The 12,883-nt window shown below is 59.0% G+C and overlaps 2 protein-coding genes across 6 annotated transcripts; one reads left to right on the forward strand and one right to left on the reverse strand.

The window, feature by feature from the left end:
- Nucleotides 1–100: 100 nt before the first annotated feature.
- TIMM10B (translocase of inner mitochondrial membrane 10B) lies at nucleotides 101–2,719 on the reverse strand. The gene is made up of 3 exons (XM_088140322.1): nucleotides 2,566–2,719; nucleotides 2,384–2,479; nucleotides 101–2,294 (listed from the first exon to the last, which is right to left on the reverse strand). Exons 1-3 carry the CDS (start codon nucleotides 2,608–2,610, stop codon nucleotides 2,112–2,114), a joined length of 324 nt encoding a protein of 107 aa, XP_087996448.1. The 5' UTR covers nucleotides 2,611–2,719; the 3' UTR covers nucleotides 101–2,111.
- ARFIP2 (ARF interacting protein 2) lies at nucleotides 2,624–8,390 on the forward strand. 5 transcript variants are annotated; one of them, XM_088140319.1, is made up of 9 exons: nucleotides 2,624–2,737; nucleotides 3,331–3,437; nucleotides 4,398–4,506; nucleotides 4,823–4,918; nucleotides 5,109–5,242; nucleotides 5,835–6,056; nucleotides 6,918–7,075; nucleotides 7,189–7,363; nucleotides 7,468–8,390. In XM_088140319.1, exons 2-9 carry the CDS (start codon nucleotides 3,339–3,341, stop codon nucleotides 7,621–7,623), a joined length of 1,149 nt encoding a protein of 382 aa, XP_087996445.1. In that variant the 5' UTR covers nucleotides 2,624–2,737; nucleotides 3,331–3,338; the 3' UTR covers nucleotides 7,624–8,390. The 5 variants fall into 5 exon arrangements, with proteins under 5 accessions (XP_087996445.1, XP_087996446.1, XP_087996444.1 ...); XM_088140318.1 differs by lacking the exon at nucleotides 2,624–2,737 and adding an exon at nucleotides 2,806–3,207 and having other exon boundaries at nucleotides 6,918–7,060; XM_007442946.4 differs by lacking the exon at nucleotides 2,624–2,737 and adding an exon at nucleotides 2,810–3,207.
- Nucleotides 8,391–12,883: the final 4,493 nt, after the last annotated feature.

The following is a 12,883-nucleotide window of genomic DNA, read 5'->3' on the forward strand; positions in this document are numbered from 1 at the left end:
GGCGTCCAGTCCATTCTAGGCATCCCGACGGTCACCTGCCCCGACGCACCACTGCCGCATTTAGCAACCCACCTTCATATTCATGCAAAATGCTCCACAATTTAAGTACGTTCACTTTATTGTATGCTTTCTCTAAATTGGCAAGGGTACAATGAAAATCTTTTCTTGCATGGTTTTCTCCATGAACTGCAGAAGAGTGAAACTTTGGGCTGCACGCCCCAGATGGCAGAGAGCTGTACTTCCCTGCCCTGCCCTTCCCAAATGTGGATTCCCACCATCAATTATAAAACTGAACGGTGAAATGTGTATGAGTAACCAGAACACGTTGCCATTGGGTGCAAGCCAGGTATAGATCTCAGGGGACAAGCCCCACCATCGGTTAATGTTTCTGTACACGCAGCATGAAGTTCTTCCCTAACCGGCTGCATCTGGTTTCTCTTTCATCATTCGATACGTTGCAAAAACCTGTTTGATTACTTTATGATTCCAAGTATGGTGTGCACCCAGACGAAGAGCTAATTCAGTTACTGAATTAAACATGCAGTAAAATCCAATCCAACCAATTATATTTTGCCAACCTGGTCCCTTCCTTTGAACACAGCACAGCTCAACACACTGTAGGAACAGAGAGTTCCAAGAGGTTTCATATTGGACAGGGTGAAATTAAGGCTTTTGCAGCAGGAGGCTGCCAAGCCTCTGCCCGAACACATCTAGGGAAGGAGAGCCCCTCGCCTCTCTGGATTGCTGGCACCACCGCTGAACTGCCGGGTCAGAAATGCTTTGCAATGTTGCTTTTTGGCAAATTAAGGTTGTTGCTTTGCATCCTGCTTGATATTGCTGCTGTCAGCCTCAAAACACTGAACTCATTGGTATCTTCTGTCCAGCCAGTTCCTCAGGAGCACAAGAACCGGCCTTCAGAAGCCCTGCTCTCTGGCCCTCAAGGGTTTTCTTTCACATCCTGGCCTTTTCTCTGGCAATTTCTGCCTATGGGGACCACCCAGCTGCAGGGCTGCTCTCCCCCCATTGCATCTGAAGAAAGCTGCGGTGGCTGAACACGGAAGCTGGGACGGGCCACGTGTGCTTAACGTGACCTGGGATGCACTGTGAGGGAGACTGAAAGGAACGGGCTCGGCTGCGCCAGACACCAGCAACAGAGACTCACGGCAACAACGAGCTAGTTTGGGACCGACTCAAAGCCCTCCTGGAAGCTCCTCTGTGAACAGCGGCTGCATGAATTCCCAGGGCCGCTTCGAAGAAGCAAGGCCGACCTAGGAGCCCCTTAGGCCATCCAGTCCCACCCCTGCCAGTCCCAAGGGTGCCCGTTCTAGGTTGTCTGAATCCTCCTCCTCCTCCAAGCACACAGCCCAGAACTGGGCACGGTCCTTGACCCACGCAGGGGGAAGCGGAACTGCTGCTTCCCAGGATGCTTTTGGTAGGACCGCTTTAGGATCCTGCCTCTAGCTCGGTGTGGGAAGGGGAAAACAAGCGTCTGTTAAACAGAAGCCAGCTGGCGGGGTAGGCAGAGGCAAACGGCTTTGGGGTCTCTGTTTAAAAGGCCTCAAGCCCATTTGCTCGGGGTAGGGTGTTTCCCGTTATTGTAAGCTCCTCTAGGCCCACTTCAGCAGCCAGGTGAGGAGCGCCTTGCTCCGCCTGCACCCAAGTCCAGGTCTGAGACACCGTTCGCGCTCGGCCGGGCATTCGGAAACGCGCGCCTGCGCCTCCCGTCCACTTTCCCTGCCTCAGCGCCTTTCGCTACCCCACCAGGGTCTCCACCTTCCAGAGGGTCGGCTGCGCCGCCGCCCCGGCAGACCCGCAAGCGTCTCCTCCGCCCCCGGCGGGGCTGCAAACGAAAGAGCAGCGCCCGGCCTTCCGCCCCAGAGGAGGAAGGGCTTTTCGGCGGTGGCGGCGGGGCTGGGCGGCGCGCGAGGCCGTTCGAGGCAGACCTGCCCAGACGAGGCTCCCCAACGGCCGCTGCCGCCGCCCGCGCTGCAGGCAAGCGCGCCCTCCGGGGCGCTCAAGACGCTTGTTCCAGAATGGGCGTCGCGGGGGGGGCGGGGGGGGAGGGGAGGGGAGGGGGAGCGGGCCGCCCGAGGCAGCGGCGGTCCGGCCGGTCAAGAGGCGCCCACGCCCTCGGGCGCCGGGAGGGCGGCGGCGACGGGGCCCGGGGGCGCGGCGGCCGCCTCGTAGTCCGCGATCCTGCGCTGGACGATGGAGGGCATCAGCTGCACGTAGGCGGCCATCAGGCGGTGGTTGGAGCGCACCAGCTTCCCGGCGCAGCCGTCCAGGCAGGCCTCCTGCAGGCGGCGGGAGAGAAGAGGCGGGCAGGCGGGCAGGCGGTCGGACCCGACGGGCGCCCGCGCCGCCCCCCGGCCGCCGGACTCACCTCGCCGCGGGTCAGCGCGCGGTAGTTGAGGTTGGCGACGCAGCGCTGGAAGCAGAGCTCGGTCATCCGGTTGTAGACCAGCAGGAAGTCGCGCAGCTGCAACGAGAGCGCCGACCTCAGCCGCCCGTCCGGGGGGGGGCGGGCGGGGGCGCGGGCGGGGGGGGTGGGGGGGCTGTGCTCACGCTGCGCAGCTGCTGCGGCTGCGGCTCCGGCGCGGGCTCCTCCATGCGGGCTCGGCGCGCTCCCTCCGCCGTGACGCAGCTTCCGCCGCGCTGACGTCGCTTCCGGCCTGCCTGCCTTGGGGCCGACGCGCGTCCGACCGACGCCGGAGCCTCCGGGGCCGGCCCGCAGCGGGTGAGCGGCGGACCGGCTCCCTCGGCCGGGGCGCGGGCGGGCCCGCTCCCGCTCCCGGGCCTCGCCTGCCTGCCTGCCCGCCCGCCCGCCCCCGGGCGGAGGAGCGACGTGGCGCGGGCGCCGGCGGGCCCGCGCGGGCCTGCGATGCGGCCTCCTCGGGCGGCGGCGGGCGGCATGCGGCGCCCGCCCCAGCGGGGTGGCCCGTCCGGCGCCGCCGCGGCCTCTCCCGGCGGGCCCTTCTCGCTTAGGGGGGGCCCGTGGCGCCCGCTCCCGCCGGGCGGGTCCGCTGCCCCGCGAGGAGACGGCTTGCAAGCGGCCGCCGTGTGGCTCTGCTTGGCCGGGGCAGAGGAGCGCCGCTGCGCGGCCGGCAGGGCGAGGACGGTCCCCGCTTGCGTGGCCGGAGGGGAGGCGCTGGGGGATGTCCGCGGGCCGTTCCCCGGGGGCCTGCCAAAGGCTGCAGCGGCGCCTGGGTACGATCGGCTGATTCAGGCGCCGCGTGGAAGGACGGGCAAAGCTGTCTGCGGAGGAGAGGCTGGGCTCGGCGGGTGGGCCGCGGCCAGGCCCAGCAGCTCAGCCCCCCTGTCCTCCTACAGCGCCAAGCATGACTGAGGGGCCGATGAGCAAGGCAGCCACCATGGAGATCCCCATCCACGGCAACGGAGACTCCAGACGCTTGGCGGACGACGACGGCTTGGAGCAGGTATCCGGGAGGGGGGGAGTGATGGTGGGTGGGTGGCTGGCACGGGACCGGAGGGTCTGGGGATACCCTGGCGGCGGTACCTTTTCCCTTTAGCCAAGGGTCTTAGAAGAAGCCGCGATAGTTGGAAGGGGGTCGGGGGAGAGAAAAAGGCATAACGCCCAGATCGCAAGAATCGCGTCCCTCTCTGTTCTGCAAGACCCCATTTGGAGTCTTGTTCAGTTCGAAAAGGACAGGGACAAATTGGAGGGAGTTCGGAGAGGGCCACGGAGATGGCGAAGGACCTGAAACCAAGCCCTAGGAGACCTGGTTATGTTTAACATGCAGAAGAAACTATTGGCGAGCGCAGCCTTCAAATATCTGAAGGTTTACCGTGCAGAAGAGGGAGTGGGCCTGCTCTCTGTGGCCCCAGGGCAGGGCCAGAACCAGTGACACGGAAGGAGGTGCAGGCTAGATGTTTGGGGCCAGTGGAGCAGGCTGTCCCATGAAGTGGTGCATTTGTCTTTTCTAGAGGTTCTCAAACAGAGACTGGGTGCCGTCGATGAGAGGGGCTGAGTTTTTGAACGTTTTCAGGTTGTGGTAGAGTAGTTAAAAAAAGTTCCCAGAGCTCCTGATCAAGAGGCAAAGCTCTAGGGACAGAGCATTGACTGTATTCTGACGGGTATTGCCCTCTCCCCTAGGTCTCACAGAACTATTCTGTGGAGTGCCTTTGGAAAAACCCTATTCCAGTGGATCTGACACCTAGCAGGGGCTGAACTAGACAGCCTCTCGTGTGTTCCAGCTCTGATTTTATGGAAACAATAGAACAGCCTATTCTACTGGACTCCGTGTCCCTCCCACCCTGTAACTTTGCCCTCTAAAAATTCCCGCTAGCTGTACAGAGAGCTGAGACACTGAAAAAATGCCACTTGCTGGAGAGGCAGCTTGTGGTTTGATTCCTCCTCCTCCCCACCCCTTCCCTAGGACTTGCAGCAAGTGATGGTGTCGGGGCCCAACTTGAACGAGACCAGCATTGTGTCTGGAGGTTATGGGGGAACAGCCGAGGGCATTGTCCCCACCAACATCGTCAAAGGTCAGAATTTGCAAGGGCTTCTGGGCCTGCTGGGGGTGCCCGGCTGCCTGGGCCTTACTCAGCTTTCTCAGCCTCAGTACCCGTACCCCCCACCATGCAGACGGCCATCTCAGTTCCCCCAGACCAGGGGTCTATCTGAGGTAAAAGGGAGGCGGGGCAGCTTGGTGGTCTCCTTTCGCTGTCTCATTGCTCCTTTGGAATGCCACATCCCATCCCACCTCGTCTCCTTGCTCATGTGTCATGGCTCATCACCCCCACCCTTGTGTTCTTTTGCCCCCTCTGCGGCTCCTCTCCCCTCCGGTACCCTCCATTTCAGGCTCCCTCGTTCCACCTCACCCACCCCGAGGACCACTCATCTCCCCCAGTCCTTCAGCTGCCAGCCGGATAGCCAGCCAGGCTGCCGTGCCCACAGGTATCGTCCTGCCCCTTCCAGCGTGGGGCCAGGGGGTGGATTCACGAGATCTCTGTGGCATCTGGGGAGATGGAGTGTTCGCATCCCGGCCTTCGCATCCCTTCGGATTTCTTTGGCTGGGGAAACGTGCGAGGTCAGGAGAAAGGGGGTAGCTGTCTTTCTGGTGGGAATCCTCTCTTGCCAATTGCAGGTTCCAGCTTGCATCAGCCCCACCCCAACCCACCCATGACAGGGGAAGAGGCGGCGGCAGCGGCGGCTGCCACGCGCGGAGTGGCCGTGGAGAAGTTTGACATTGTCAGGAAATGGGGCATCAACACCTACAAAGTAAGTCATTTCAGAAGGGAGGGGAGGGGGCAGAGGCACCCCAGCTCATGGTCCTGGACACTGCAGGGGCTCTGGATCCCATTTGCTCTTGAAGCACCTTGTGGGGCCTTCAGGACCGATGCAGCGGTTCTGCGGGTGCATCTGATAAAGCGGCCTGGGAAAACACATGCGGCGGTAGGCTGCATTTGAAGACTCTGCCGGTGGGGAAATGGGTGTCCGTGGCCACTTGGCTGGACCTTTCTTGGCCAGAAGGCGGGTGGTCCTGCAGCCAGGCAACTGCCTTCTTTTAGCAGAGGGCCATTGGGTCGTTATCGTGGTCAGGGTGCCTCTTTCTTGGCTGCTGAGTGACAGCTCTCCAGCAGCACCCTTTCTTCTGAGGCAGCTTGGCTGCCCCCGCCTGCCCCATCAGTGCCGGAGAAGGTGCCCTTCCTCAGACCTTGGCTTTCTTTGCTCCTGCTGTTGTAAGTTAATTTTCCATGGTTCTGACAGCTTTTAGGACACGGTCTTCTCAGATGCAGCTTGCACATAAGGATAAGAGATCCTTTTCTGAAAGTCAGCCTGCTCTCTGCTCTTCCCTCATGCACACGCCCAGTGTACCAAGCAGCTGCTCTCGGAACGCTTCGGACGTGGCTCGCGGACCGTCGACCTGGAGCTGGAGACCCAGATCGAGCTGCTGCGTGACACCAAGCGGAAGTATGAGTCCCTGCTGGGCCTGGCGCGGGCCCTTACCAACCACTTCTACAGCCTCGTCCAGACACAGCACGCCCTGGCGGATGCCTTCTCGGACCTCAGCCAGAAGTCCCCTGAGCTCCAGGTGAGCGCTCCTCTCTCTCTCCCCTCCTCCCCCTGGAAGACCAGGGGCTGCCAGCTCTCTTGGTGTGCTGTGGTGCAGGTCGGCAGGGTTCTGTTCACCCCGACCTGCAGCCTTTAGCAGAAGGGTGCATCAAGAGGTTGGGCTCTCCCTAGAGAACCCGCCGGGAGGCAGCAATGGGAATAATCAGCAAGCTCACGCATGCTGAGGCTGTCAGCTTTTGCGGGGGAAGGTGCTTGCTCTGGGAGGCTGCTCTTGAAGGAGGGTACCACATAGGACCCACAGCCAGAGGCCTCTGGAAGGTGGGACAGCTGCAGGGTTGGTAAGGGAGCTGGGGGCAGGTTAAGGTGTTCCCAAGAGAGGAAGAAGAGAAGGCAGTCAGCGGGCTGCGGAAGGCTCTTCTGCCACCATGAGAGGCATGCCCTGAGCAAGGAGGGAGTCAGGCTTTCAGCACAGAGATGAGCTCTTGATGAAGGGAGGCGCAAGGGCACGGCTGTGTGTGTGCCGGTATATATTGGACATGCGAGGTGGGAGGGCCAGCATCTCGAGCCACAGGAGGAGGATTCTGGGAGGAAAGCAACTTCACACTCGGACCCCTCCAAAGTGCTTACATTCAGCGCCCAGGGGAGGCCAGAGCTTCCTGGTTTTTGTCACCAGTGCACCCCCCTAGTCTTATTCCCACCTCCTTAAAACAAGAGACAGCCCTCTGTCTGCACAAACAAGACAAAACAGGCGTCCGGAGGGCGGGCGAAGCTGCATTTCCACAGGCAGAGGTGTGCCACATCCAGCCGGCTCACTTGGGTGGGACCGCCCAGGGGTCCTGCGTGGAGCTTCTCAGATGAGTCCCAACTCCCCCCGTTGCAGGAGGAGTTTGGGTACAACGCTGAAACTCAGAAGCTGCTGTGCAAGAACGGGGAGACGCTCTTGGGGGCCGTCAACTTCTTTGTCTCCAGCATCAACACGCTGGTCAACAAAACCATGGAAGACACGCTCATGACCGTCAAGCAGTACGAGACGGCCAGGTGGGCGGGGGGCCCTCCCTGGAGGGGCACGGGAGCCGGCGCTCTGGGCAGGGGGCCGGCCGGCCGGGGGCTGGGCTCCAGTTGCCACTTTGACCCTCTGGCCCGCGGTGCAGGCTGGAGTACGATGCTTACCGCACAGACCTGGAGGAGCTCAACCTGGGACCCCGGGACGCCAGCACGCTCTGCCGCTTGGATGCTGCCCAGGCTAACTTCCAGGCCCACCGCGCCAAGTATGAGAAGCTGCGGGCAGACGTAGCGGTCAAGCTGAAGTTCCTGGAAGAGAACAAGGTGAGCCCGGGCGGGCGGGCGCTCGCCCCGCGGAGCGCCGCCGCTCTGAGGAGTGCCGCCGCCGGGTGTCCCGCGGACGCTGACTTGCTCTCCCCCGCCCCCAGGTGAAAGTCATGCACAAGCAGCTCCTTCTCTTCCACAACGCGATCTCGGCTTACTTCGCGGGGAATCAGCAGCAGCTGGAGCAGACCTTGAAACAGTTCAACATCAAGCTCAAGAGCCCTGGGGCTGACAAGCCTTCCTGGCTGGAGGAGCAGTGAGCAGGGCCCCGCTCGCCCCTCCTGCCTTCACGGACTTGGACTCGGAGGAGGCGTCCGGCGGGCAGAGAGGGTCCGGCTGCCCCCTCCTGCCCCCTAGCTCGCTGCCGGAGAGGCTCACCGTGGGGCCCACTCTCCTCTTCCGTGCCCTTTCGGGGGCTGGTTTAAGCCCCTTCCCATTCCAAGCGGAGGGCCGGAGCAGCCGAGCCCGTCCCTCCGCAATGCCAGGAAGCAGCAAGCACTTTCTTACTCTGAGGGTGGGGAGAAGGTTGCCCCCACCTGCCCCCGTGAAGGAGTCCCTGCTGCTGGTCAGGCCCCAATCCTGCCCCGGCTCATCCAAATGCTCTCGGCCTCGTGGCTGGCCAAAACTGGTCTTGGGGCCTCAGCCTCCCCAGCCTGCTTTCCTGTGCAGCCTGTTCTCCCTGGGGATTGGGGGCTGCTCTCTGACCCTACCCCACACCTTTAAGGAAGGCAGCTATGGGTTGGTGGTCGGACCTACAGGGGCTGCTCTGGGGGTGAAGAGCCCAAGGTGAGATGGGCCCCCTGTTTTGGGGGCCAAGGACCAAACACTTCCTGGCTCCAGCCTCTGGGGGGTGTGCGTGTGTGTGTGTGCGTGCGTGGCGTGTGCGTTCATCATGGCCAGTGTCCCCCGTGTTGTGTTCCTGGTGGTGGCTGTGGGCGGCAGGACTCCAGGCCTTCTACCCAGCGGGCCCCAACTGACACTCCGGCCCCAGTCTGTAAAGATCCCAGAATAAACGGTACCAAATGGCTGCAGGACAGAAGTTTCTTTAAGGAATCCAGGGCTCGCCTTGGCTGAAATGATGGGATGGTCCTGTGCCTCGAGCCCGGCCTCTTGGCAGGACAGCAGATGGGGCGCGTGTCTGCCATCGGATGCCGCCTGAGCAGAAAAAGGGCGGGGCTCCCGATCCATCTCGCAGCGAGGCCACCATCCCTCGGTGAAGGCCAACCCACGCCGCACTTGCTGGGGATTGGTGTGGGGGGCAGGCCCCTGCTGTCAAGGCCAACTTCCGCTCAGAGGGACAGCAGCTGCCAGGGAGGGACAGTTCTCAAGTTGCATGTTGAGTTCCATCATTTTTGTAACATTTCCTAATTGCTGTCATAGGGCTTGGTGGGATGCTGATGTCCGGTGGCTGCTGAGGGGAAAGGTGGGGCGTACAACCCTTCCAGTTGCTTCAAGGCTACTCAGTTGAAAGGGTTGCATGCCCCACCTTTCCCCAAGTTGAATATGGCTCCCTTCCTGGAGGGAGCCATCTGCTGTTGATGAGTTGTGCTCCCGACAGGATATCTGCACACGGGAGAGCGGCGTGGATAAGGCCATATGGGGCCCCAATAAGGCCCTCTTTGCCCATCCCTTCCCCCAATGGGCCCCTTTAAATCTACCTGAAGAAGCACTAATGTGGCCCCTGTGTGACTTGGCATGGTGGGTGACAGAACCCACTCTGAAGGCATTGTCTGGCTTGGGCAGAGGAGGCCAAGAAAAGTCCCTGGAGCCAAAGGCCCACCTGTCCCAGAGAGGTTCTCATGCCGGCCTTCCAGCCCATGTTCACAGGAGAGCTAACACCCCACGGAATAGCAAGCCTGTGCTGGTTGACCTCAAGAATAGCCCGGCAGCGTGGTCCTGCTGCTAAAAGGGTTAGGGTCCAGGTCATGGCTAAGAATGGGTTCTCTCTGCTGTGTCTGGTTCTGGGCACTGCATTTCAAAAGGGGAAGTGACCCATTGGAGCAAGCTCAGGGAAGGGCCACCAAGATGGGGAGGGGTGTGGGCACCAAGCCCCATCGGGAACGGATTAGAGGACGTGGGTTTGTTTGGTTGGCAGGGGGGATAGATGAGCAGTCTTGGAGCCTGTACAGAATTGCCGTGGGAAGTAGGTAGGACCTGCAAATATGACCTCGGGTCCTTTCCAGCTGCAGGATCTCACGTTATTTCCCAGAGCAGAGACGAGGCAAGCGATCTCTGCCAGTTTCTGGTTCAGTGGCTGTTCACAGCATCCTTACATAACGATAGGTGCATTTGTACAACATTTGTCTTGATTAGTTTTTCTGACTTAATTGCGTTGTGCAGTCAAGCTTGCTGGTTGATTTGTGGCTCTGTGTACTGTATTGTGTGAATCCCGGAAATTAGTTCCTTCAAAAGCAAAGACTAGATTGGGCGAATTGCGCGGGCAGAGCATGAGCCAGCCATGTGCTGCGGCCACCAAAGGAGCTGAGGCTGTCTTGGGCTGCATCAGCAGACGCCAGATTGAGCTGAGGGGACAGTCCTGCTCTCCACTGCACTAGCCAGACTGGCCCTGTGTCCAGTCCTGGGTGCCACAATACAAGGAGGGTGTGGCAGAGACGGAGGCTTAATCCTGTTCAGAGCAGTTAAAGGCGCCTGTTGTGTTCAGCCTGAAGAGGCGGCGGCTGAGGAGAGATGCGATATGCAAGAGCGGTCACAGGATGTGCATTTGGGGCAAGAACCAGCGAGTGAGGCTTTGCTGAGGGAGAGCCAGATGCGGAGTAAGGAGGGGTGGGAGACCCTGCTCCCTGGAGTCCTGGGGGCTCCGTCCCTGGATTCCTACTCTGGGCCTCCAGGGTCCCTTCCAACTCTATCTATCTATCTATCTATCTATCTATCTATCTATCTATCTATCTATCTATCTATCTATCTATCTATCTATCATTAAATTTGTATGCCGCCCATCTCCCCCCAACGGGTGACTCTGGGTGGCTCACAGTTAAAATCAGAAACCCCATCAACAATTAAAAATACCCCATAAATAATTGACTAATTAACCCATTAAAAATCAAATCTAAAAACAAACCCTGTACATAAATACTAAAAACATTCAAGATGACGGGGGGGCAAGGTCAATCACCCCACAAGCCACCTCCACTGGTGCGAGCCCCCATCTGGCCCCCAGGCCTTCTGGCACAGCCAGGATTTCCCCCCTTTCCTGAAGGCCATGAGAGTGGGGGCACACCACCCCTCGGGAGGCAGATCGTTCCACAGGGTGGGGGCCACAGCAGAAAAGGCCCTCTGCCCAGACCCCACCAGTCGGAATTCCTTGACCGGTGGGGTCTGCAACGTGCCCCTTCTGCCGGACCGAGTGGGGCGGGCTGACGTCACCGGGGCGAGACGGCTCCTCAGACAACCTGGTCCTGAGCCATGAAGGGCTTTAAAGGTGATGAGCAACACCTTGAACTGGACCCGGCAGCAGACTGGCAACCAACGCAGCTCGCGTAACGGCGGTGTTATATGTGCCCCCCAGGGGCGTTCAGGACTGTCCGCGCCGCCGCATTCTGCACCAGCTGTAGCTTCCGGATACTCTTCAAGGGTAGCCCCATGTACAGCGCATTGCAGTAATCCAGCCGGGAGGGGCCCAGGGCATGAGTGACCGTGCGGAGGGCCTCCCGGTCGAGGAAGGGGTGTAAGTGCCGCACAACCCGAAGTCGCGCAAAGGCCCTCCTAGCCACGACTGCCGCCTGCTCTTCGAACAGGAGTCGTGAGTCCAGGAGGACCCCCGGATTGCGCACCGGGTCTGTCTGGGGCAGTGCGGCCCCGTCAAGAACCAAAGATGATAAACTCCTAGGTCTTGAGGCTCCCCGCACCCACAGCCACTCCGTCTTACCAGGTTCAGCTGAAGCCTGTTGTCCCCACAGCCTCCAGGCACCGCAAGAGGGCAGCCACGGCATCACTCAGGTCACCCGGGATGGAGCTGTATAATTGGGTATCCTCAGCGTACTGATGATACCGCATCCCCTGGTGCCGGATGACCTACATGACCCAGCGGTTTCATGTAGATCTTAAATGGGAGCGGCGATTATTATTACTATTATTCTAGCCAAAGGGCTTCTTGGAATCCAAAATCCCAGCCAGGATCTTGACCAATTGCCAGCACCCCTAGAGCAAGGGAGACCATCGCTCCTCTGCGTTGTTCGTTCCAACCATCACAAATGTGTGTCTAATGTTTGCTTAGTAATCTAAAAACTTAAATCCCGCATTGCATATCCAGGGCTCTGGAACAAAGAGGAGGCCGAGGCCTTCCATGGGGCAGCTGTCCAGTATTTGAAAGGGCCCATTTCCCTTTGCAGGAGCTTCTAGTCCCCCCGGGTCATCTTTGTGGCCTCAGTGAACATTTGCAGCCCACAATCCCTCCAATTCCTTGTTCTGCAGGATGAGAGTCCAGCTCCATGTCCCTCCCTTGAACCCGTGGATTTGATTTCTTTCCTAAATGAAGGATTTTACCTTTCTCCCTAGGTGATTCCATTCTATCATAGCCCTTTTCTGTATCCACTGAAGGTTTTTTAAAATTTTATTTCTGGAGCCAACTATGAAATGTCGGCTTAGTCGACGTGAAAAGCAGGCTGGTCATCAGGGGGTCACGGGCTACTTTGTAGGAGTGCCGCATCTCAATCGCACAATTTCCTTCAGGAGTGAGAGGGAACAGGAAAGAGGAAGACAAAAAGGCATGGCTGCAATGCCCTCCCCTTTATTTCCCCCCCACCCTTGCTCTGGCCACAGCCACACACCCCTTCGTAGGTTGCCTCTGACACCTTCAGACCTCATCGAGTCCAGCTGTGATTTCCTCGGCCCCCCTGCCCCCCGTGTGTTTTGTTTCGATCCTCCTCCACCCTTTGCACAGAAGCAAGTCGCCTCGGCTGCTTCATCCATCCACGTCCTTTCCGCACCCATTCTTTCACAAAAGCACAGCATTCAGCTTTTGTGTGTGGCTCACAACTTCCATGCCTCACAACAGGCCACACGCTACAATTTGCACTTATTAGCATTTCTCCATCTCTTTTCACGTCTTTAATAAACCTTCTACCAAAATGCACAAATTCATCTACTTCTGTAGCTTTTTACCGTTTATGTAAGGCTTGGAAGGATACCTTCCTTTTTCTCTGTTAAGCGCAACTACCCTGGATTTTCCACAATTATCCAAAACTCCTGGTTGAATCATAAGTTTATCATTTACTGCATATCATTCAGATCCTTGGCCAAAAATATGGCACTGCCTGTGTATAAATACCCCTCCCCCACTCACACACCTCTGATGTCACCACAAGCCTTCTGTACGTTTATCCAGCAAGACATTAAGCATCACGCCTCCTTGTTTTCCTGGACACCCTTTCAGAAAGCATTCCACTTGTTTTCGCACGTGCTTTATTTCCATACCAAACCACTCTCATGGTATTCCACAACCAACCTTCAACTCCCTATTTGCGCAAAGCATTCCCTGATCCATGTTGTCAACTTCATTTA

This window comes from Python bivittatus, unplaced genomic scaffold (genome assembly GCF_059951505.1).
Source record: "Python bivittatus isolate LINGU-HERP-01145 unplaced genomic scaffold, Pbiv_v1 ctg000340_np1212, whole genome shotgun sequence".
In the NCBI taxonomy this organism is placed as follows: Eukaryota; Metazoa; Chordata; class Lepidosauria; order Squamata; family Pythonidae; genus Python; species Python bivittatus.